Genomic DNA, 23,993 nt, shown 5'->3' with positions numbered 1-23,993 from the left:
GGGTTCATTTGTGGAGTTAGTGTCCCTTGGATACAAGTTCAGAAGTGAACCTGAAACTTGCCCTTTCTTTCCTCTTTCTGCTTACTGCAGTGCCCATCTGCTTAAAAAAAGGATTAGATTTTTTTTTTAAATGAATTTTGGTGAATCATCAGCTGCAGTCCTTGTTGGAGGGACTGACAATGAGATTAAATATACGGAAAACAGTGGTCTATCTCTACCTTTATGGTTATTTGACAGAGCTGATTTTTCTCAGTTTGTCAAATGTGATGATGCACATTCCCTGCTAAAAAAGTAATTTGAGAACTAAAAATGAGAGTCGTGTGCAAGTATAAAGGTTTTATAAGTGTTGTTTCAGGCAGTCATATCAAAACTAATCAAATCGAGTGTGAGAACTGTCTGAATAATTGGTGATAGTGGTATTCTCTGTGTATTTATAGGTACAGATGTGAATGCTACAGTAATAAATGAAAATGACCCCATTGATGAAGTGCAAGGATTTCTCTTTGGAAAACTAAGGTAAAACTCTGTTGTAAGTGGTTGGGGCTTTGTCTTATCAAAACACTTGATGCAGAGATGCTGATCTCTTGCTTTATTTTTATTTTATTAAATATATGAGTGCTTTGTTATCCACATGTGTTAGCAGCATTCTTTTTCATTTGTTGGTTTCCTTGAATTAGCAGCAGAGCTGCTTCCAGGAACCCACATAAGTTTTCTTTTTACCCTCACTCCCTTTCAGGCAGTTGTATCCTGACTTGACAGAGGAGCTGAAGGAGCTTAGAAAACACCTTGTGGAAAGCACCAATGAAATGGCACCTTTGAAAGTATGGCAGTTACAAGGTAATCTGTATGAAGACTTTCAGTATTGTACTGCAAATACTTAGGTGTAAAAAATATCTTCCTGCATTCTATGCAAATGCCATTGCTTGTGGCAGGGTACAATTGGGAGAGTTTGGCTGTAAATTCCTGCTTTGGAAACTACTGGATTTTCTGAAGCTCCTTCGCAGAGTCCTATTGAAATAGCTTTTACAAAGATTCTTTTTTGCAGGACCACCGAAGTGAGGTTTGCTTTTGTATGGTGATGTACAGAAAGCTACTTACTCTTCAATTGGCTACTACAGTCACATTCTCGCTTTGAAAGCTGAGATTTCTCAAGACCAAAGGAAGGACTAGTCTCAGGGTACTACTTGGAGAGCAAAGTTCCCTTTTAGCCACTTTCATCTACTCCTAAATGTTTAAATGGGTTCTTCGAGTGAGGATGTGCCCGGTCTTTGCAGGATCAAAACTGGTCGGAGTTCAGACCTGCATGCTACTGAATATTATCCATTCTTATTACTAGAATGGCAGTTTTCAAAGCAGAGCCCACTGGTCATGTGCAGCAGCCCATGACGGCGCATCTTGTCAGCTGGCTGTTCTGCCACTGTTCACAGGGACTGTCCAGTCTCTCCCCACCAAGCTTCCTGTATGACAGCGGCATAGCTCACCACGTAGCTGTGTCCGTGTTCACCTCTTGGGAAAGAGGATAGCAGGGAGCGGACTGCGTAAAGTGTTTTGTTCGTGGCAGCCTACTCCTAGCATGCGTCTTTCGCAAAGATCAGATGGGGGCTTAGGTCAGAATTCAAGCCGGGAGTGCAGTTGATAAATGTGTGTGCAGTAAATATGGTGCTTCTTGTAAGTGATGGAAGGTAGATCTGTTTGTGTGATAGCGGCTACCCCTTCCACTGGAATCTGCTAAATGCCCTGGCCCACCAGTAAGATTGGTACCGTTGTGGGTACCCCTTGGTTGTCCTCAAAGAATGCTTCGTTGTTTTAAACTTGGCAAACAGTTCCACAAATCAAACATGACTAGGGAGTCCAGCATTTCTTGTTGTGACGTTCATGTGTTTTGTGGGCTTTTCAGTTCTTAAATTAATGATCTTTCCTCCTTTTGACTACCACCAAGATGGCACTAATTTAGAGTTTCTGTTAAACCCAACAAGAGGCATTTTGAGCTATGTTTCAAAAGCTTCTGCATACAGCTCTAACCTGTTTCCCTGGAAAGCATCCGCAGTTCTTGTTATAGGCCTGTTGAAAAGGCTAATCATCCTCTGGAAAAGGAGTACTTGGAAATGCTGAATATATGTTGTAGCTACAGAGAATCTATCTTCAACAGATTGCTCTTTATTTTCCTAGCCTGTGAAACAAGTACCCAGACCTCTTCTGAAGGATAGATCCTCCTGTCCCTACCAAAAAAAAAATAGTGAGGGTTTGGGCTCAAGGAAGCAAGCTGTAGACATTGTACACTAGTTCAGTTTGAAAGAGTTACTCAGAGGCATTTAATAAAAGCTGTAAATTAGGAAGAAGACAAAAAGGAGCTAAAGGAGCGGATGAGCAAAAATTGTGAAAGTCGAAGTTGGTATGACTGATATATAAATGCTTTTATTCCCAGTGCAGTGTGTTGGGTTGTTTTCAGTTTAGAGTCCTTGACTTGTACTGTTTTGCTTCTAGATTTAAGTTTTCAAACTGCTGCCCGCATTTTGGCTGCTCCCCCTGTGGATGCTTTGATGGTCATGAAAGATCTCAGTCAGAACTTCCCTACAAAGGCCAGGTAACTTTAATGATGAGTACCAGGAAGTTTTCTTATTAAATTATCTTTTTTTTCTCAGCCGAATACTTGACAGGCAGCATAGGTCCGGTTAATGTCCGAGTTTCCATTTAGCTGGAAGCAAACATTGCAGAGCACTTATGCAGAAGAGATCTTCAGCTTACGATTATAATGGGGAACTTGCACTGTTTTTCTTTGGTATTGACCAGTGGAAAATTCAACAAAATTACCTGCGCTATTTTGTTTTGAAATGCTTCTGAACCTTTTGCATCAAGTCTTTAGGAATATACTGGATAGGGTTTCTGTCTGGCAGTTTTAGGATTTACCTTTTACTGGATCCCACTCTTCTGGGATCCCCTTTTGGAAATGGCCCAGTGCTTAAGGGAATAAATCTTATGTCAGAGGATGACTAAATGCAGAAAATAGAGCAACTACACAGCAGTGAAGGTCTTGGATATGTTCAGATGAATTTCAAGAAATTCAGTCATGATCTTGCTTGCCCCACCAGAGTAGAAAAATACATGAAGATGATACTACAGGAGCTGCTCCTTTTAGAGTAGGTGGAAGTATACTTATGAGTAAAAAGAGACCAAGTTCTGGTCTTATCTCCCAGTAACTAATGTTAAGATTGTGCTATTTGTACCTTATTAAGGCTGGAATTGTGCTGTCATCCAGTTTTTAGTCAGATCAGTGAGCTGAACTCACCCATTCTGTGCTGGCATGATCACTAGATCCAATGTAAGGAAAGGAATGGAGCCCACAGCAAGGAATGAAATCTTCCTATTCTCTGCTCCCACTTCCACCCCTACTTTTTTTTGCTGGCAACAGCCCAGTTTTATTATGGCTTAATGTGAAACTAGACCCTGAGAGTCAAAAGCTTCTTTCTTGGAGCAGTTGGCATGGGATTAACATTTTTATTTTCTCTTGAATTGTGGCAGGCAATTTTTGAAAGAAATACTAATGCATCCTACTTTTTAATGGGGCTACAAAATGCAAATGCTTCTGGTTGCAGCTTCTGATATTAGGGGACTAAATATAGTTAAGGTACAAAAAAATGGGATAATTGGGCAAAATGGAACAAAAATTGACATCATGTTGTTTTTATTTCCATAGAGCGATAACAAAAACAGTTGTTTCCTCGGAACTCAGGACAGAAATTGAAGAGAACCAAAAGGTAACACTTCCAGAAAGTTATGTAGTGCTTTCACACATTTAATATAAACTGAAGCTTTGAAAATGTTTCTGTTAAAAAGTTTGTTTTGCTTAAAAATATGAACCAATGTTCTCACACACATCTTTGTCTTACTATGCATTTGGGAAGTAAAGAAGTGGCTGGATTTTCAAACATGGATTAGGAACATAACTTTTCCCAAATATAAAAATACCGATCAGAAATTCTTTGAGGGAGATCAAGAGTACGCTGGGGAATGATTTTGTTTACAGAGCTGTCCCTATAACGGTTGTTCACAGTAGTCAGATGTGTCCTGACAGTTATTTGGCCAGTGCTTTTTAATGTATATGAACATGAGCTTCTATTCAGTATCTGAACTCTGAATCTGTTAGCTGTATTTATCTATCTTTATAAACTGAACTTTAAACCCAGTGAAAATACTGTGTTCTCAACCCTTGGAGGAAAATGTTCTATTTATTTACAGAAAATACACAGCATAAATATTCTTAGGATTTCCAGGCGGACTGGCTTAATCCCTAGCCTGCAGAACAGGCCTGTATCAAGAATGAAGTAGGAGAAATTTTGATGTCTGGGTCACATCAGTCCTTAGTTTCGCTAACAGAGCAGCATGGCTTGTCAGTTCAAGTTGCAGAGAGATGGTTAGTACACTTGTATAAATGTGCCTGCTGCGTGGCCGCCTTCCAGTCTCTGACCCAGTTTTTATTTGACTCCTGTAACAAATGTGTAATCTCTGAAACTCATAGTATAACTCACCCTGAATAATAGTTCAAAATAGGCTTATCTTGATTTTAAGTTACTGATTTTAGGTTTTGATTGTACTCTGAACTTCCTGCAAGCCATTGTATATGAAATGTGTGAGTGCTTTTTAGTGGGAGTTATTACAGTCAGAATGTAGTTATATTTTTGGATTATGTTTAAATGTCTGAGCTGGAGGGAATGTAGCTTGTTAGAAAGCTATTGCTTGGAAAGCAATTATATTAAGCATATTCTTACAGCTTTAAGGAGGCAGAAGAAATACATTTTTCATGACCCAGTTTGAGATGGCATTTAGAAAATACTTTTTAGAGGTATAAATTCCTCAATGTTTACAGGGAAGCCACAGGATCAACTCAAAACCTCCTGCCATTGCTTGTAATGATCCATATGTACCATGTGGAGGAAATGGTCCCACTATTGGTATTTTGAGGGGAAGCTACTTAAGGAATAAAACTTTAGCAGCTATCCAAATGAGTCATGTTCTTTTAGCTGTACTTTGAAGTAAAATCATATAAAAAAAAAAAGGTTGTGAGGGACCTCTGGATGTCATTGAGCTCAGCTTCCTGCCCAGGGTGTGCTCCAGTGTTTGCAAAAAAACGTCCCAACAGCTCTGCTGTGTACTTGGCATTAACAAAGCACTGAAAAAACAGTAGTCACTGGGGAATTTCATACAGCAGAATGAAAATACAGCTGGCAGTGCAGTCCAGATAAAGCACAAAATACAAGTTTAAGATTATAGTAAAATCAAAGCCAAACAGTACCTTTTAATATATGATCTATGCTGATCTATTCACATATTCCAGTCTAACTTGACATTAACAGCAAAAATGCAAAGTAAGGTATACATCTATGCCTTTTTTTTTTCATTGATGATATTCAGCTCATTTAGTAGTAAATATAACCTGAAAGCTTTACAAGTCCCCTGGGATTCCTGCTCTGAACGAGAAATCTCTGTTTGTTCAATAGTGCTTAAAATCAGAAAAGAGAGGATACAGTTTGACGCTACCCACCAACACAGTCCTGGAAGGGATGAGGGGGGGTAGAGTATAATTGTGAGCTAAAGCTGCCTAGGGCTTTTCTGCTACCTCTTAGAGCAGCCTGGTCTGCAGGTAACACCACAATTTGGTGGATGCATTTTTATTCCAAATATGTCTAGACTACTAGATCCAGATATGGGTAGACTGTGAAGAGCCCTGCTCTTGTCAACTTTTCCTTTGCACGACTCTCTGTGTGGATATTATTTGCTAGTGAAGTTCACTGCTTTTAGTAAGTTGTAGTTTAGTATCTATGTATGCACAGAAAGATATAACTTAACATTGCACATACTCAACTCTTGTCTGGGAACTTTATTAATTAACAGAATATATAAATTCTTCCTGCTTATATGCTGCTTTCCTGTTCTAGGTACTTCACAAGTTACTTTGCTATTCCTCCTTTTGCTTTGCCCATCCTCTTCACAGTAGTAGTGTTGGGTTTTTTTTATGTGCAAATACTGTTTTTTTCCTTCAGTGTTCATTATGCCTCTTAATAGAATTTTGTAACTGCTGCTGCATGAGAGGAGGTATTAGGAAAAAACAATGGCATTTCTAAGTGGTTTTTTTTTTCCTTTTTTCTCCCCCCCCCCTTTTTTTTTTTAATAGAATTTTACATGTTAGAGTTAGGAGTTTTGCTTCAGCAGGACTGTTTTCTACTCACCTCTCTGCTGGTTCAAAATTGTACTCTAATGGTGCCTCAATTTAGGGGCAAGCATCCAGTCAAATGGGGTAGCGCTTAGAGGTACTTGGGAGAACTTCCAAAATATTCATGAGACTTTTCCATACGCTTATGTGCTATCTGTTGTTTGGAACTTCACAATATTATTGCAGCTCATATTCTCTTCGTTCAGGATGCATCCACTATCCCAAGACTTGGTTGGTACCTTAAACGTAGCAGTTAGCACCACGCGACATACAGCATTTTGAGTCTGTTCTGCCCAAAAATGAGCTTTAAAGAGCTAAGACAGCTACCTGGATGCTTTCTGTCCAAGTATTTTATTTTGTGAGCTGTCAGCTAGAAAATATTAAATGACTTCTCTCAAGTATTTTCTAATGATTTAATCCAAGTATATTTAAAAAGTCTACTGAGGCAATTTCCAAATTTGTCAGAGTTGCACAGAAACTAACAGGAAGTCCCATTTATGTATGTCTACACTAGATAGCTTCATTTTTTTCCTCTTTGGTTATATGAACTTACTAGGTACGGATATATACACAAAGTGAACTAAAGACTGTAGCTGAGAACTAACATAATGCAATCCAAACAATAATGGGGGTAAAATCCGTAGCTTTGACACACTAAACCCTGTAGTCATTTTTATTCTGTTTGTAGCATTCTTCTAATGGCTTTTTTTCCCCCCCCACCTTCTTCAGTATTTCAAAGGAACATTAGGATTACAGCCGGGAGATTCTGCCCTGTTCATCAATGGACTACATATTGATTTAGACACTCAGGACATATTTAGGTAGGGATGTCTTCTTTTCCAGAATAATTGTGTTCTGTTTAGAATCTTTCATCCTGCTTGTGCATGGGTGATAAGGTCATTTAGACAGATTTGAACCTTCTTTGAAAAAACTGTATTTAGACTAGGTGTAAATGTTTAATTGATAAGTATAGGGAAAAGCAAACAATGCTTACTTCTTTTACACAAGTGGTTTCCTAACAAAAAAGCTGATGTGAAAACCGAAATACTCTAGAATATCAGAAAGGGAACCTCACCCTACTACTGTTCTTCTGACCTGTTCTGTGAATAAACAAGGCTTTGGTCTCCAGGACTGTCAGTGTACAAGTTTATTTTGAAGACAGTAGAATATTTGATTCTCAAAGGCTAAATCCCTGTACATTTTCCATCTGAAAACTGCCTTGCATCTTTGTCAAGATCTGTTTCAGTACTGTGGAATTGAAATTACAATTGTGTATCACGCTTAAGTTATCTTGATGTAATGCACTTTTTCTCAGAAAAATAACTGAATATGTTTAAATTATCTCAAGTTTCTTGAGACAGTTAGAAATAGGTAAGAAGTAAGAAATAATGCACAGACCTCACAGACATCTGTTTATACTTTCTATCTGTTAACCTTAGGCTACAGCAAGTTACTTGCTGTATTTTAAAATTCAACAAAATAATTCTTCTTTTCCTTCCAGCTTGATCGATGTGTTACGCAATGAAGCCCGTGTTATGGAAGGTCTGCACAGCTTAGGAATTGAGGGTCTTTCCTTGCACAATGTTCTGAAGCTGAACATCCAGCCATCAGATTCAGACTATGCTGTGGACATCAGAAGCCCTGCTATTTCAGTGCGTATGGTTTAGATAAGAAATACCTTATCCACCTTTGAGCAACATGTTCTTAAGCTGTCAGGGGAACTTTTGTTCTTCACCTCACAAACAAATCTGAAACTTTGCAGAGAAGAAAAAGGAGCAACAATAGGGAAAACAAGTGCTGTGTTTTAAACGCAATTAACTCTTAAAGTTTTTATTCATATAGTGCTCAGTATAGTGTTTGATTTTTAAAATGTTTTATTATTCCAGACTTGAGCAGGAGGACTGGGATCATTTAAGTGACTTTATTTTATTTTTCTTTAGTGGATCAACAATCTTGAGGTTGACAGCCGGTATAATTCCTGGCCTTCCAATGTGCAAGAATTGCTGCGTCCCACATTTCCAGGGGTGATCAGACAAATCAGGAAAAACTTCCATAATTTTGTAAGTAGTGATCTGATGAGAAATGAAATTTTCCTTTTTTTCTTCACAGCAGGGGCACTAGCTTTTGGAACTTACCCACGTATATGTTGGACTCTCTGTCACTGAAAGATGGAGTTAGGATGCTTTTCTAACAAGAATCAGTTCTAACTATACTGCCAAGTTATGACTGAGGTTCAGAGATTACTGAACATGGTTCTCTGCCCTCTGTTGGACTGGTCATGTGAGTGCCACCATGTGAACCAAATGTGAACAATGCTGTGGGAGCATTCACATTTTATCCTTCTATGGAGATCATGCTTTTAGCACTGAAATTATCTAATCAAAAAGCAACACTTCATCTGAATAAAGGGCTGGCTGTAACTTCATTTTAAGGGGCCTGCTTCTGTCTGGGTGTTGGCCTTGCTCTGAGACTGCCTAGCAGGATGGGCCTCCAGGAGGGCCAGGCAGAGCAGCACGGTTTTCGTGCATTCTGGCAAGACGTGCATGGAGCACTTAACTGGGAAAATTTTGATATGGCCAGAGACAGAAGCCTAAATGCTAGAGCATACTGGGGTAAAGGTAAGGCATGAAAGGAGTACAGTCTGTTCTGGGTAAAGGCGCAGTTTAGACAGGGCATCTTAGATTATGATTTTAGACTTAAAGATTTTAGGAGAAACTTAGTGGGTCTCATGTCCCTGTCAGTGAATAAAATGGGATTGGTAATAACTCTGCGTTGAAACATGAATGAAGCTATCTCTAATCAAAAGCCAATGTCTTGACTTCTTAAGGGAACAGAAACCTCTCACTTGCAATTTATATGCAGGTGCTGATAGTAGATCCTACTCACGAGACTACAGCAGAATTGTTTAACGTGGCAGAGATGTTCTTCAGTAACCACATCCCACTGAGGTAATATTATGTTTTTATGGGAACTTTTTAGATCAGTTTCGTTTTTGTGACTCTTGCAGTTGTAAAATGCTTGTTGTTAGGACACTGTAGAAATTTTAGATATTTTGTATTGCTGGTAAGAAAGGGCATTTTGTAAACATTGTTCCTTCTTTAAAATATTTTGAGTAAAACTTTTGCTACTAGCAAAACAGAGCCCAAAAAAAATTTGGTCTCTGCAACAGCCCAAAAGATACTTAAAAGCAAGCACTGTGGCTGAAAGAAGATATGAAAAGCAAGATTCTGACAGACTCCTTGTCAGAGATTATATGGCATAATTCTGATTCCTCAACACTGTTCAAAATCTTAGCAGTCCATTCAGAAAAAAACTTTGCTTAAGATGATGAGCATGGCTGACTGTTGTTTGAAGAGTTGATTACCTGTTAGTATAACAGATTCATAATCTGGGCATTTGTTTGATTGCAGGATAGGACTCGTCTTTGTGGTTAATGACTCAGAAGATGTTGATGGACTTCAGGATCCTGGTGTTGCCCTTCTTAGGGCATACAATTACGTGGCACAAGAAATGGATAATAATTATGCTTTCCAGGCAGTCATGTCTGTAAGTATTCATTTAAAAGGGAAATGAATGTTTTAGTATTTGCCATAAATGACAAATTGTGGTCATGTGCTACTATGTAGGTAATGGGAAAAAAATATTTTTCTACTTTGACTTTATTGGTATTCAGGGTACCACAGAATACCTGTTTTCCTCTAAAGTGCTGTGACCTAATTTTAACAAGTGAGGCCAGATTTAAATGTGACATTTGTACTTTTGTAAGTTTTTTCTGATCCCACCTCTTTCTTTGTTCTGCTAATATGACTTCTAAACTATTCTATCCCTTTAATATTATAGTTGAAAGTTATAGTTGACAGTATAGTGAACAGTTGTTGCCACACAATCTTGCACCATAAAAGGATATTATCGGTACTAGTAAATTCATTTTCACTTGTAGTTCATTTCAGTTGTAGTTTGACATAGTTGCATAAATCTGTAAGATGGACATACTGTAACATTAAATTTGCTGGTTATTTGAAGACAATTTTTTTTCATTATATAAATTACAGGGCTTTTTAATATAGTTGTAAGTCAGAAGTAAATCTTGTGCCTTCAAGAGGGAAACAAAATTAGTTAACTGCTTTACATGTAGGGTATGTTGTATTGTTCATAAGCACAAGGAAGAGGTAGCTCTTCTGATGTGCTTCGTTTGAGCCTTTTTGTTTTGGTTTGTTTTTTTTGCTGAGCACTACTTTTCCTGCTCAAATATCTTTTGTAATTAAAGATACAAGGTATTATTTAAAGAAATCCATGATACTTACCTACTTCCAGTCTGGCTGGAATAACTATGAGGTAAAGCAAGATAAGTTTCAGAGCTACCAGCACTTTGTAACTTTTAGCTTTGTATTTACAAGCTGTTATTGAAGTTAATAAACATGAAAATGTTTTGAATATCTGGCTGTTTATATGTTGTATAATTACTGGAACACAGATGATATGTTAATTTACCTTTGGTAAGGAGAGGTGATTTTCAGTTGCAGCTGTAGACTTGTATTTGTGTCCCCTTTCCAGATATATAACAAAGTAAAAACAGGAGATCAGCTGAGAGTTGAGCATGTGGTTAGTGTTCTTGAGAAACAGTATCCTTACGTGGAAGTGAACAGCATTCTGGGAATTGATTCTGCCTATGATCAAAACAGAAAGGTAAGAATTTGTGAAATAAAGCATTTTTTTACTTCTTTTTTTAATCAACATTGTTTTGCAAATATCATCGCTATGTACAGTTTCTTGCTCCAGTTCTCTTATTTAGTAAACAAGTATCTAATTCATTCTCATACTAGGGTGAGTTTTAATAGTATTTTTGTAAGTATTTATGTTCAGCATAAAGTTTATATACATATATATATATATGCATAGACACACATATACACACACACACACATATATTTTATATTACAAGAACTAAGGTAACTCTCATGTCTCTAGAATTGCTTAAAAAAAAAAGCGAGAGCATGGCTCATAGGGGAAACTGAGAAGCTTAGTGTTTGGGAGGGATTTGTGTGGGTTTTCTTTAGCATTGGTATTTGAATAGTGTTTGAGATAACAGGATGATGACAAATGCAAAATTCCTTGCCTGTAGCAAGGCATTTGGCAACCCTTCTCAAAGGATTTTTTAAAATTATTTTTAGGGTTGATACTTTCCTGTTTGGAGAAAGCTGGGAGTACAAAACACTACTGGGTCACTTTTATGGGAGACGAAGCAGATCGTATTTGGGGTTCTATAAGGGATGGTTTTTTATTTTAGTTGAATGTTCCAGAAAAAAGAATGGAAGTACTTTCTATAACAGCTCTGTAATATTTATGATACTGCCAACATCTGGAAATCTGAAGAATGCTGTCAAGGTTATATACACAGGAAGGTGTAAAGCATGGATGCATACAAGTTTGAGTAGGAAACTGGAGAAAAAGCATTTTGAGGTAATCAAAATGCATAAAGTTAGGATAGAAATTTCTGAATGACAGGAGAGGTCTTATCAATCTACATGACAGTTACAGAGTGGTACTTCTTACCAGCTGATTTCACTGATCAGAACAAGCAGAGCAAATCACACTCGGTGTGCTGAGGTGTAAAGGACTTGGCCAATGGACCCAGCGCAGTTTCATGGCTGGGGGAAGAGTTTGAGGAGGCTGACTCTGCTGGAACCTCCCTCTATAAAGCTATCCTCAAATTTTCATACCTATGAGACTCTCCTGCTTAAAGGGATCCCATCCCTTTCTCCTTTACCCAAACATGTATGTGTAGAGCAGGAGGGATGCCTGGAACCATGGCAGCTGCTTCAGCTCATGACTGGGACTAGCAGCTGTGGAGTATGGTTAGATTTCTTGCCCCCTGCAGTTTAAAAGTATCTAGCACTCAACCTGAAATTCTTCCTGCAAAGAACGGGTGATACTAACTAATCTTCACAGTTACTTTTGAAGTTCTGAAGTTACCATAAAGCCTTGAAAGGGGCTATGTGACTGGGGCAGAAGCAAGGCATTATTTAATCCATTGTTTGCTTTCAAAAAGCAAAAGGCAGGAATGGCAGTGATGAGGGTGAAGCTGGAATGTGAACCTGGGCTGTTCTTATGCTGAACTAACCTGCTTGGCTTGGCTTTCAAACAGAGCCCTCTTCCCGCCCTGTTTAAAACACAGAAACAAACAAACAAACAAAAAACCTCCACAAGAAATCCCCAACAGCTACAAAGTGCTCATCTCTGAAAGACCAGAGGGGCCGTTCTGGAGGCCTTGCTGCAACTGTTCTACCTGACGCCATTCAGCATGACCATGTCTTAAAAGGAGGTCTTTAGAGAGAGCTTGTCTCTGTATAAAGGACAAAACTTAACACTGGTCACACTGTCATGTGATCTGAGCTATGTGATTTATTTTATTTTTTTCTTTTTCTCTGTTCTTAAAAGATAACTATAGGGTGAGGATTAAAGCTAAAGAGGTTTTGAAAGTTCTCAAAAAGAATCCCTGAACAGTAGAACTTGGTTAACTTCTGTCCCTAACTGAATATGAATAATGATGGTGCATTTTGCAGTGGTTGTGTGAAATGGAGAAACGTGCTTTGACAGAATAACCCCCTCTTGCCTCCCTGCCCCCTCCCACAGGAAATGTGTGTGTAAAAAACTTTAAAAACATGTTTCCAAAAAAACCCACCCCTGAAACAAACAAACAACAAAGAAAACCTGCCAAATCCTCCCCCATCTTATGTTACGAATACCAATGCTTGCATACTTCTGTGGCAAATGCTGGTTTCGTACTGCGCTTTTTTTTTTGCTATTACCAAAAAGTATTCATTAGAATTAATTGGTTTACAGTATGAATTTAGTGGACTATTTTGCATGATGCCTAGTTATATGCACTTTAAAATGAACTAACTCTTCTTGCTTTGAAACTCTGAAAGAGAAGGACATTTTATGCATATAAGATACGGAAAGTGTGTTATGCATTGCATAAAATTTGTATTCGGTATGTGTTAGATAAAAGCTGAAAGGACATGTTGGTGTGTTTAGAACAGACTTCGGTGGATATTGCATGGAAACATGAACCCTTGTAGTGATGGGCTGACGTGGTAAAGTTACTTCTTTCCCTGTATTTAGGCAGCAAGAGGCTACTATGAGCAGACGGGTGTAGGTCCTCTCCCTGTTGTGCTGTTCAATGGGATGCCTTTTCAAAAAGATCAGCTGGATCCTGATGACCTAGAAACCGTGACAATGCACAAAATCCTAGAAACCACAAGCCTCTTCCAGCGAGCCGTGTACTTGGTAGGTGCTGGGTTCAGCTGCGACTTCAGAGAGAAACATGATTGGAAAAACTGACTTGAAAGTCCCTGAATATGTAATACATATGACAGCTTAACTTACATAACTAGTTGGTTTTTAAATGGCCTAAGGCAAATATGTGTGTGATATAATCAAAATTGCTTTTTCTTTCTTCTTTCCTTCAGGGTGAATTATCTAATGATCAAGATGTAGTTGAATACATCATGAACCAGCCTAATGTTGTTCCCAGAATCAATTCAAGGATCTTAACGTCTGACAGAGAGTACTTAGATTTGACAGCAATGAGTAAGGGATGCTTTTAGCTGCGTTACACCTGAAGTATCTGATTGTAGGACTTTTGCTTTCCCGACGGAATGCTCCAGTGGCAAAGTGTTAACAGTATCCCAAGTGACAGCTTCAGGGGAATTTGACTCATGAAATTGAGAGAATAATGACATTAGAAAAAGCCAAGAGCAATACAGTCTTGTAATGTGTAAAGCAACAGATTGTTCCTTATTTCTGACCTTTTGAGCGGAGGTTGGCGGTCGTCTTTGGAATTACTGAGGATTTGTTGTGCCATATATTTTAGAAGAACTTTTTAGAGCTGAAATGTTAAGTAATAACATCCAATGCAGAGACTCTGCAGTATAACAGCAGGACTGCAGATGCACTTGTGTAATGACCTTTCTTGAGTTGGTTGAAGAATGGTAATACAGTGGACTTTTTAATGTATATTATTTACATAAATTAACTTGAACCAAGCCAGACTTGAATAATTGACTTCTCCATATCGAAAATGCTATGTAGCTATTAGCATAAGTTATGAAACAACAAAAATTCCTCAACATATTAGCTATTAACAATAGAAATGAAATATAAAAATCAATATCGCAAGCAAAAAGCTGTGGGATGTGTGACTTGATATTCTGGTAATACTGCTGATTTTCTTTCATTTCACATGGAAATAGTTTGCTTTGGCATCTAATACTTTCTCTCTCATACTTTCTCTCCAGATAACTTTTATGTGGATGACTTTGCTAGATTCACTACGTTGGAATCCAAAGACAAGACAGCTGCTGTGGCAAACAGCATGACCTACTTAACAAAGAGAGGTAACATCTACAGTAGATTATGAACCCAAATCTATTTTTTTATATGTGTTTCAGAGCATACATGCAGTAGTCAGTGCATTTAAGCCATGAACCTTGTTCAGGCCTGTGGGCAGTGCTGCCATTCAAGTGTTAGAAATAGACTTTTGTAGGGCTCAGCATCTACATGGAACAAGAATGTTCCCCTCATTAAACACCCGTAGCCTTCTATGAATAATGAAGTCCCAACCAAACTTATGCCACATTGCATAAGACTGCCAGAAACACAGCAATGCAAGCTCTGACACAGCAGTTACACTGACTAGAACGGTATAAAAGGGATTCCAGCTCTTTGCCTCATAATTCAAAACAACTAAAGGTTATGTGCATTCAAAAGAAACTTATTGCGTGTTATATAAGACAACTGCTAATCTGGTCTGTGCTGTTCTTACTGCTCCCGTGCATGTACTGCTTTGTCAATGATGGTATTGTTTCATTAGTTATACATAAAGTCCCCTGTTAGTATTAAAACTCAGCTGTGCTGCTCACTATAAGAAATGCATGCACAGACATAATTAGTACAGAGCTTATGCTTAATCAGCCCTTGCCTATACCCATTTCAATTAGGAATCAGAAATAACTTGCTGCTTTTTGAACCAATTTCTCTTGTTTCGGTCTCTGTGTTCTTTACCCGGCTCTTACAAGTTTCCCCTAATACCATCTCAAGGCACTGCCACCTGCATGCACTGCCTTAAATGTTCCTGTTGCTCATTCTGTCTTGTATTTACCCTTGGTTTATGCTCAGTCACTTAGATCTGAGCAAGTTGCTTGCTTTCCCTTTGTAGACTATTAATTAAACCTACATCTCCATATGCTCATTTGAAAGTGCTGTTTCTTCCGAGATATTGAACCTGGAGGGGTAAAGAAGCAGCCACTCCCGTGGAAATTAAATGAGAATACAGGCATTTGTTAACCTTCTGGAGGATTGTGATTGCCCATTCAAAATGTGGATTTGGTTAATTTGATTAGCTTAACTTACTCTTTACTTTCCTGCTCTCTGCTGATTTCATCCCATCAGTCAACGGTTTCTGTTCATGGAGGTGTATTAGTTTGCGATCCCATGGCTTCACAGTTTTTGGCTCACTGCCCCTTTTGTGACTTAAGATACTGAATAGCTGGTATCTGATTACAATAATGTTGTAGCATGTTTATTTTCTAAAATAATAGGAAAGCTGTATGTGTTGTTGACTCAGCAGCAATACTGAAATAGTGCTGGCTTGCTGGTTTTTGAAGAGGGAAGATAACAGTAACTGTCAACATCCAAGTCAATGGCATGGCAGGTTTTGCAAATGGTCTTCAGAATGATGCCTTCATGGTATAGTATGAAATTGATAATATGTAGTATAATTAGTGCTGTAGTATGAAAATAAAGCATCAGTCTATTTGAAAAAAGTGTCAAAGCTTATTCTAATAAAATAACACAGACTTGTTGTGTGTTGAAACTGAACTTCGGTGATTCAGTTATGCCTAGTGCAGTGCTGTTCAGCTTCTTGATACACATTGGGATTACTAAAAAAAATTAATGTCTGTTTCCTTTCCCTTTCTTTCCTCTCTGCTTTTTGACCAGGAATGTCTTCCAAGGAAATCTATGGTAACTCATGCTTTAGCATTTCTTCTGTTACTGTTCTGGGAATTTTCCAATTCCTTTATAAGGTTGGATTTAGAATCAGCAGGAAATAAGAAAGCTGTTTAAATGCATGTTTGCTTCAGCACTTTTTTCTCAGTACAAAACTGATTTTGTGAGCTAACAGCATCAGCATGAAGAAGAGACGTGTCTGTAACCTAGTGGGAACCTATAATTAATTTATAGGTTCCTTTGTAATTTCTAAACTGAATAGGTAGCAAAAAAAAAATGCAGTTTAGAAACAGTGATGCATGCTGTCCTATGTGGGTTTTCTGTGTGAAGGAAATCAAACCTAATACAATACTACTATTTTTGTCCTACTAGACTTCATAGCTTAGCTTCATCTGCATCCTTCCTATGTCATTCTTTTTTTTTTTTTTTCCAAATCTGTGCATGCACATCTTTTTTCATCCAAATGAGGAAAAACTGAAGCTCTACTTCTACCTCAAATATATATATACATTTTTTCCTTTTTTTCCTCCTACAGATGAGTCTTTTGTTAGACCAGTTACTTTTTGGATTGTTGGCGATTTTGATAAACCTTCAGGGAGGCAACTGTTGTATGATGCAATTAAACATCAGGTAGGTAATGCCTGCACAGCATAGCGGTGTTAATAAAGCGGTGGATGGAGGCTTGAGAAACATAGGATTATGCTTCTGTCCTGTGTTATGATGCAAGAGAGAGTAGTTTTCCCTGCACGTTTCTATTTTCCAGCCTTATCTTGTCTGTAGGGGCTGGAACATCCCTGACCTGCTTGTGCTAAGCCAGAATCCCCTCTCGGCCCTCCAGTAATACAATAAAGAAAGGATGCTCTTTAGTCCCTGTTTCTAAAATGAAATGTCTGAGTTTTGGTTTGGAGATGAACATGAGCACTGCTCTCTGTTTTGTCTCTTGTTGCAGAGACTGAATCGTAAAAATAAGTAGTTTACTCCTACATCACTGTTTTGCCAGATCTCTGAGTGATGGCCATGGTCTTGTATTTATTATGTAGCAAAGCTGCACAGTATTATCTAGAAGATTCCTGTCACAGTGGTGCCTATACGTAGACTAAATACTTTGAGTTAAATTAGTATTTTGTCCTTTTAATCTTGTGCTGTTACTTACCCAATTGGAATCTGGCTTGCATGCTAAGAAATACAAAGTTTTTGCTATAGATCTTATTAAAATAGATTTTTCTTCTTGTATAAAACATACCTGAAATCTAAAACTTTTCTAATCCATGTTTGTTTAAACACAGAAATCCAGCAATAATGTCCGAATTAGCATGATTAATAACCCCAGTGAAGATCCAAACAGCAAGAACACGCTTGTTGCTAAGGCCATATGGGCAGCTCTGCAGACACAAACTTCAAATAACGCCAAGAACTTCATCACCAAAATGGCAAAGGAAGAAACTGCAAAGGCACTTGAGGCAGGAGCTGACATCTTAGAATTTGCAGTTGGGGTAAGCATGTTTGTTGGTGCCCGCAAAGGTCAGGTACTTTGCTGGTTCTTCTAATGAATATCTTAGTGTAGCATGTTCATATGGAAAAGCTGAAGTAACAATGGAGAGTAACACTCTGGGGAGGTTTTTTTGTTTGCTTTTTTTCTCCGAGAGGTTAAGCTTAGTGAACTACAACACTTTGCCTAACAATAAATGTAAATCCTCTTACACATCAAAGCTACACAACTTTAAAAAGTCAAAAGGAATGCAGGTTCAGAGATACGTTAAAATGAGTCCATTGTTTCTTGGGTATTAAGAGAGAAGTTCAAGCTCATGATCTCTTTAAGACGAAAATAAACTACATTTCTCAAATGAGGCTTAAAAATTAGCCAAGAACCACTTAAGAACAGAAGAATGGAGTATAGCCCTTTACATCGGAAGTTGTGATATATTTGAGAGCGACAGGCAGGAGCTAGGTTTAACACCACAAAGAACAGGGGCATGAGGATAAATTTTATCAAGTTATAAAGATGTTTTTGAAAGGAAACAAGAAAGATGCATTTTAAAGAAGTGTTCATGGGTGTAATTTTTGTCCTGTTTCAATGTCAAGTATTCTTTTCTTTCAGGGTATGGATATCAATATTTTCAAAGAAGCCTATGAATCTCCCAAAGTGGATTTTATTCTGTCCCATGCTATATACTGCAGAGATGTTCTGAAGCTGAAGAAGGGGCAGAGGGCTGTGATCAGCAATGGAAGGGTGAGATCAGTCAGCAGATGGTAAAAGCGTTATCCAGAGTGTCGCAAAGAAGCGGACCTTGAGCAGCAGTGTCTGAGAATCTGATACAGAGTCTCTGCCTTCTTTAGGTTACTAGATTGCACCTAGTTTGATTTAGTCAGACCTCCAGTGATCTGTTCTTTGTACTGTGTCCAGCTGAAGTTTTGTACAAATTCAGATGTCTAAGTAGCAGAAGTTTCAGCCATGTTGGCACTGAATGGAGTCCAGGGCCTAAAAAGGATGATAAAGTTGTATGATTGTCCCGCTTCCATTCCTTGGGCAAAATGCTCCTCTGTCTGGCCCCGGAATAAAGGATGTTGGTGACTTGATCTCTCCTACAAGCTCTTTCTACAAGAGCCACTTAAATTAGACAAATTCTGTTGTTACAGTATTTCCCTGCAAATAATGAAGCCCTGCTGTGTACAGCATTTAGTTTCCTTTTGTCATCTGCTTGCTACTTAGGAAAAAAATGCAAGTTCCAGTGACTAATGTATACTTTATCAGGTTAAACATTTCAAGTGATAATTTGCAGTATTCTATTCCCATTATTAGCAAAATAGCAAGAATTCTCTAGGCAGCTTTTAGGCTTCTGAAGACGAGAGCAGTAAGATTTGCCAGGGCTTTGCTTCACTACTGGAATTGGCCTGGTATTCTTTTGCCCCTTCAGGTTGTAATATTGCAGGTATAATTTAATATGCCGTACTTTGGCAAATCAGTGCGCTTACTGAAAAGTGTAAGCATGTATTTTATGTCTTAAGGTCTAGGTTATTTTGTACTGTTGGCTCTAGATAGCTGGAATTGTTAAACTTGGTTGCTATAGGCATTAATATCAGTCAAAAACAGTTAACACCCATCACGATTGGGCCTGAGTATTTAATACATCTTTGAATTTTGTTTCAGTGCAGCCTTTACATAATAATTCTGATCCCATTTTCTTTGTAGATTATTGGCCCATTAGAGGATGGTGAGATGTTTAATCAGGATGACTTCCACCTCCTTGAGAATATCATACTGAAGACATCAGGACAGAAAATCAAATCCCAGATTCAACAGCTGGGATTTGAGGAAGATCTGTAAGTAAACCTGAAGAGATTAGCAAAAAGTGGTGGTGCTCTTATAACATGACCTCCTGCAGCCTGGAGAAACCTCAGCTTGTATCAAGTACACTCTGGTTAGGTGTTATAAACAAACAAACACGTGTGTATTCATTATGGTCAAGTCTCAACTGTTCAGAGGAGCAAGTCAGAAAGGAAAAAGATGTAAATTATCTGTATTGGGTTTAATGCGCTCTAGTGACTTTTTGTAGTTCACAGTATCTCATGTAGGTGTGGAGCTGTAACTGTAGCCCCCAGATTCAGGAAGCAGAATTGGGAGTACTGGCAAGCCCCAGTGTGGTACTGTACTGTGCTCCAAGTTCATCGTTCTTGACTCGTTACCTGTAACTAGCAGTAATCTACCATGGCTGGTCTGTCACCTCGTGATGGAAGTTGAAGGAGCTGTGTTGACTGCAGCCTCACTGACCAGCAGCAAGAAAGTGGGGAAGTGCCCAAGTCTCTTGGGACTTACCATAAAACTGCATAAGCGAACACAGAACAGTAAATGCATTGGAGCTCACGGAGATAGTCCCTGGATCACAGCAACATGGGCTGCAGCAGCCTGCTGCGTTGGGTATTGGAGGAGTTCGGGAAGTGGTTTCTTGGATGGAATTAAAACACAGGTAGAGTGAAAAAGAGTATGAAAAGAAGAATGAGGGTGGTCGCGCATTCTACAAGGGCTTTCTAAATTCACTGCTGTGTTGCGCTAGATGAAGTTTCATTCCAGATTTAATTGACTTTGGCTGGTGACAGCATCACCAACAGAGAAGCTGTCTACATGCAGAGGAGAGCTGTTGTTAGCTGCTAAGGGCTATGTTACAAAGCGGTATAAATTGCTATGTGTTATTACATTTGTTCTTGAAAAAGCTTTCTGCGCTGGATTGCCTTTCTGCTTCTCTAAATGGAACGGAAGCCTGACTTCTCATTAATATTAAGGCCTTCAGACTTGTGGAGGGTTTTCCCCTAGCTAAATCTTAAGCGACAGACTGGTTTAAACCACTTGCCTCCTGTGTGTCTTGGTTTTATAACTCGTATGTAGGATTACCACAATATTTATTTAAAAAGGGAAAGAAAGGAAGAAAATAGAGATGAGACCTGAAGAGTAGGCTTCCTGAATCAGTTCGCAGTTCAGCTAACTGCTGCTGTCCTACCAGTATCAAAAACATTTTTTTTAGTAATATATTTCACTGTCAATATTACAGAAACGTTTACATGGCTTTTATCTTGTTTTAAAGAGAAACAATAGGAAAAGAAGTAGAGATGAGATAATAATAATCTTAGTTCCAGATAATTCTTGCAAAAAGAACAGAGGTAATCTATTCAAAGGAAAATCATCTTCAGGTTCAAAAGAACATATGCTAGTGTCTGTTGGTCAGAACTGATATTTATAGAGTGTGTGTGCGAGTGTAAGTGTGTGAGAGCTTGTAGCTACGAAGACAATTTCTCTTGTATTTAGCTTTCGCAACAGTCACTTTCCCATGGTGCTGCTATCATCTGGTAAAGGCTGACAATTTTTGCTTGTGCAGGCTTAAGTAGGTTAAGCTGAGGTCTCTTGTACAGAAATCTTGTGTGATCTGAGCTCTAGGAGGACAGTTTTAACAGCATTCCATACCCTTTTGCATCCATTGCTGTAGTGGGAATCAAAAGGGAAATAAAGAAAGGGTGTAGGCTTTTTGGATGGTAGGGCAGAAGAGGCCATAGACTGAACATTTGGACAGAGCAGAGTTCAGATTTTTTTAAATAGCACTGCCAAGGTTTCCTGAAAGCTTTTGAATTGAACTGCTGCATTAGAAAACAGGGTAGAACTTGGCAGTCTTCACCAGGCTTGTGTTTTTGTTACGAACAATTTAAACAGCTGTCGCTATAAATCTATGAGACTGAGTTAATTAAGGAAAAGCTGACAGACCCTTAAGTACACTATTGCTTCTTGGCAAAGCTGTGATGTACAAATCAATTCCTATTGAACTTTCATGAGGTGCTACATTTTCAAGATTAAATATGATATTCTTGAAATGCTAGACTGAAAATTTCTGGGAATAATAAAAAGCAAGAACTTGTCAGCAGTGATTCTGTTCCTTATAGGACCCCCCCTCTCCCTCAAAGTTCTCCCACATGCAGGGTTGCTTTCCAGTTCCTAGAGTTGCAGTATAAAATGGGAGACTGCTGTGAAATAAGGGTTTGATCTGAATCTCTTATGGGTCTAGGAGATGTTGAAGTTTAGGGATGCCGTGCCTGCAGCACGGTTGGCCTCTAAAATGCCATTTACTTCATAGTTAAATAATTTGGCACCCAGAGTGATAAGGCTGTATCCCTTTTTAATCATCTTAATGATGGATTAACCCTTAAATATGTTTAATTCTTCAGAGCTACTTCAAAGCATCCTTGAAGTAAAGGGAGGAGGACAGTAAGAACACCCTCTTCTGGAATATATTTTTGTTTTCAGAAACACAGATCATGTATTTTTATGTTGCTATGTGTTTCAAACCAATTCATTGTAAATATATGCAAACAGGAAAATAATCGTATAGAGAGAGGTGGTAAAACAGCTTGGGTGTCTGGCTTCAGACTGTCTTCTCTTTTTTTTGCTAAATGGCAGAAATGTAGTAAGTGCCTGCATTTCTGAGTATTTGTAAACCATCTTTTTTTTCAGTGCAAGTGACTTGGTAATGAAGGTGGACGCTCTTCTCTCTGCTCAACCAAAAGGAGAGGCAAGGATTGAATATCATTTTTTTGAAGAACGATACAGGTATAGGATTGCTAGCATTTGCTGAACAACATGCTCTTTTCTTTGATGTTCCCCTGGCTTGAAATTATGTTTTAACTTCAGATAGCAATAGGGAAGTCCTCAACTGTTTTTAGGACACAGCGAGACTTCAGATAACTATATAGATAGATAAATAGCTATAGATCGATTGCACGTGCTCTCTCTCGATCAATATTAATATATAGATATATATTCATATAAATAACATGATCAATATTAATATACAGATATATAATATATACAGATCAGTATCAATGTACAGATATATATGTATAGTTTAAAGAAGGCATACATTTAATAAGTAATTTGACTTCAGATGGCTAGTGTTTTTTCCTGTGTTTGTGCATAAATTATATACTTCAAAATTGTTTTTTCTTCTGTTCAGTGCAGTTAAACTGAGACCAAAGGAGGGGGAGACATACTTTGATGTTGTGGCTATTGTTGACCCTGTTACCAGAGAAGCTCAAAGACTTGCTCCATTACTTTTGGTATGCCTGCAGTATTGTAATGCGCTTTAGGGCACTTGCAGAAAGTTCTCTGTTCTGTAATTTTGGAATGTTTTCTTCCTCCTTGACTCCCTGACTAAGGGCCTTCTAATAGTGTGGCTGAAACGCACAGTACATTTGTGTGCTTGCAGTACATTTCTTAGTGTGTAATACAGTGTAGTTATTCCACTAGCTATAAAGATCATGCTTAAACATTTTCTCGATAACTTTTAATTTCACCATTGACAGTTTAGTTTGCAGTGACTCTTCTTGGGAAAGAACATTTCTGCATCCCCAGAAGAGTGGCTACAATGTGAGAGGGCAGATAACTGATTTGCTGCCACTAATTAAAAGATGGATATAGTAAAGCATGTAATGAGGAAGGGAGGATTTAGAAGAAGCGTGTCATGTGCCTCCTTGAGATCCTGTCTATAAAACCAGTGGTCAGCTTTCCTACTTAGCATTTTAAGGGATGGCTCTTTCTCATTATTTTAGGTTTTGAACCAATTGATAAATATGAACCTAAGAGTGTTTATGAACTGCCAGTCCAAACTTTCTGACATGCCTCTCAAAAGGTAAGAAATACCATGCCTGGGGGCGGAAAACACACTGGAAAACAGCAGTGTGGAAGTGGAAGCATGTGCTTAGTATAATGAAGTTGGCAAAGGCTGTTTGGAGGCCTTGTCACAAGCTAGGGTGTAGCCTGTGTGAGAAAACCACTTCTGCTGGGTTCCACAACTCTGCCATTCTGTATCTTAAAACATCCCTGGCCCCCAAACAACAATAAAAAAGAAACCTGCTGGAACATGCAAGCACACAAACATGGTCAGATGACCTACAGGAGGTCTTGATAAATGCTTTCGGTGCATTTAAATAATAGAATATATAATAAGAAATCTGGGAACTTATGAATGTTGTGAAGAACCTTGACAGGTTTACGAGTTGGGTGTTTGGTTGTTGTTATTTGTTCCCCCCCCCCATATATATGAGCAAGGTTAAATAACTTACTAATCTTAATGATTGAGTCTTGCACAATCTGGTAAACTGGTGGGGAAAAAAAAAGTGAAAATTCTGACCCGATCAAAGGATTTTGCTTTGGACAATGCCTCCTGTATGCAACAAGGAATAAAAATTTAGTTTTGGCTTCTTGGAGACATTGGAACTCTCTGGGAAAGCTGATGCT

The 23,993-nt window shown here is 38.4% G+C and overlaps 1 protein-coding gene and 1 long non-coding RNA gene across 4 annotated transcripts in view; one reads left to right on the top strand and one right to left on the bottom strand.

The window, feature by feature from the left end:
• UGGT1 (UDP-glucose glycoprotein glucosyltransferase 1) overlaps positions 1-23,993 on the top strand; it is a 47,281-nt gene that overhangs the window by 9,651 nt on the left and 13,637 nt on the right. For 2 of the 3 annotated variants that reach the window (XM_067301980.1, XM_013942663.2), the window contains 21 exons: positions 438-516; positions 737-837; positions 2,485-2,584; positions 3,695-3,755; positions 6,938-7,029; positions 7,710-7,860; positions 8,149-8,268; positions 9,071-9,156; positions 9,619-9,754; positions 10,763-10,894; positions 13,334-13,498; positions 13,681-13,801; positions 14,509-14,607; positions 16,211-16,234; positions 16,755-16,849; positions 17,506-17,712; positions 18,318-18,449; positions 19,410-19,540; positions 22,212-22,307; positions 22,711-22,813; positions 23,306-23,385. In XM_067301980.1, coding sequence (XP_067158081.1) covers positions 438-516; positions 737-837; positions 2,485-2,584; positions 3,695-3,755; positions 6,938-7,029; positions 7,710-7,860; positions 8,149-8,268; positions 9,071-9,156; positions 9,619-9,754; positions 10,763-10,894; positions 13,334-13,498; positions 13,681-13,801; positions 14,509-14,607; positions 16,211-16,234; positions 16,755-16,849; positions 17,506-17,712; positions 18,318-18,449; positions 19,410-19,540; positions 22,212-22,307; positions 22,711-22,813; positions 23,306-23,385 — 2,311 coding nt within the window. The remainder of the gene's footprint in view (positions 1-437; positions 517-736; positions 838-2,484; positions 2,585-3,694; positions 3,756-6,937; positions 7,030-7,709; positions 7,861-8,148; positions 8,269-9,070; positions 9,157-9,618; positions 9,755-10,762; positions 10,895-13,333; positions 13,499-13,680; positions 13,802-14,508; positions 14,608-16,210; positions 16,235-16,754; positions 16,850-17,505; positions 17,713-18,317; positions 18,450-19,409; positions 19,541-22,211; positions 22,308-22,710; positions 22,814-23,305; positions 23,386-23,993) is intronic. The other variant, XM_067301981.1, reaches the window with a different exon arrangement.
• The window catches only part of LOC106484468 (uncharacterized), a 33,932-nt gene continuing 20,731 nt past the window's right edge, over positions 10,793-23,993 (bottom strand). Inside the window, exon 3 of the long non-coding RNA XR_001292565.2 lies at positions 10,793-10,875. This is a non-coding gene — a long non-coding RNA (uncharacterized lncRNA). The remainder of the gene's footprint in view (positions 10,876-23,993) is intronic.

The sequence above is a fragment of the Apteryx mantelli genome, chromosome 9, assembly GCF_036417845.1.
Source record: "Apteryx mantelli isolate bAptMan1 chromosome 9, bAptMan1.hap1, whole genome shotgun sequence".
Lineage (NCBI taxonomy): Eukaryota > Metazoa > Chordata > Aves > Apterygiformes > Apterygidae > Apteryx > Apteryx mantelli.
Note: the sequence above shows the minus strand (reverse complement) of the source record. Positions and strands in the feature narration are given on the sequence as shown.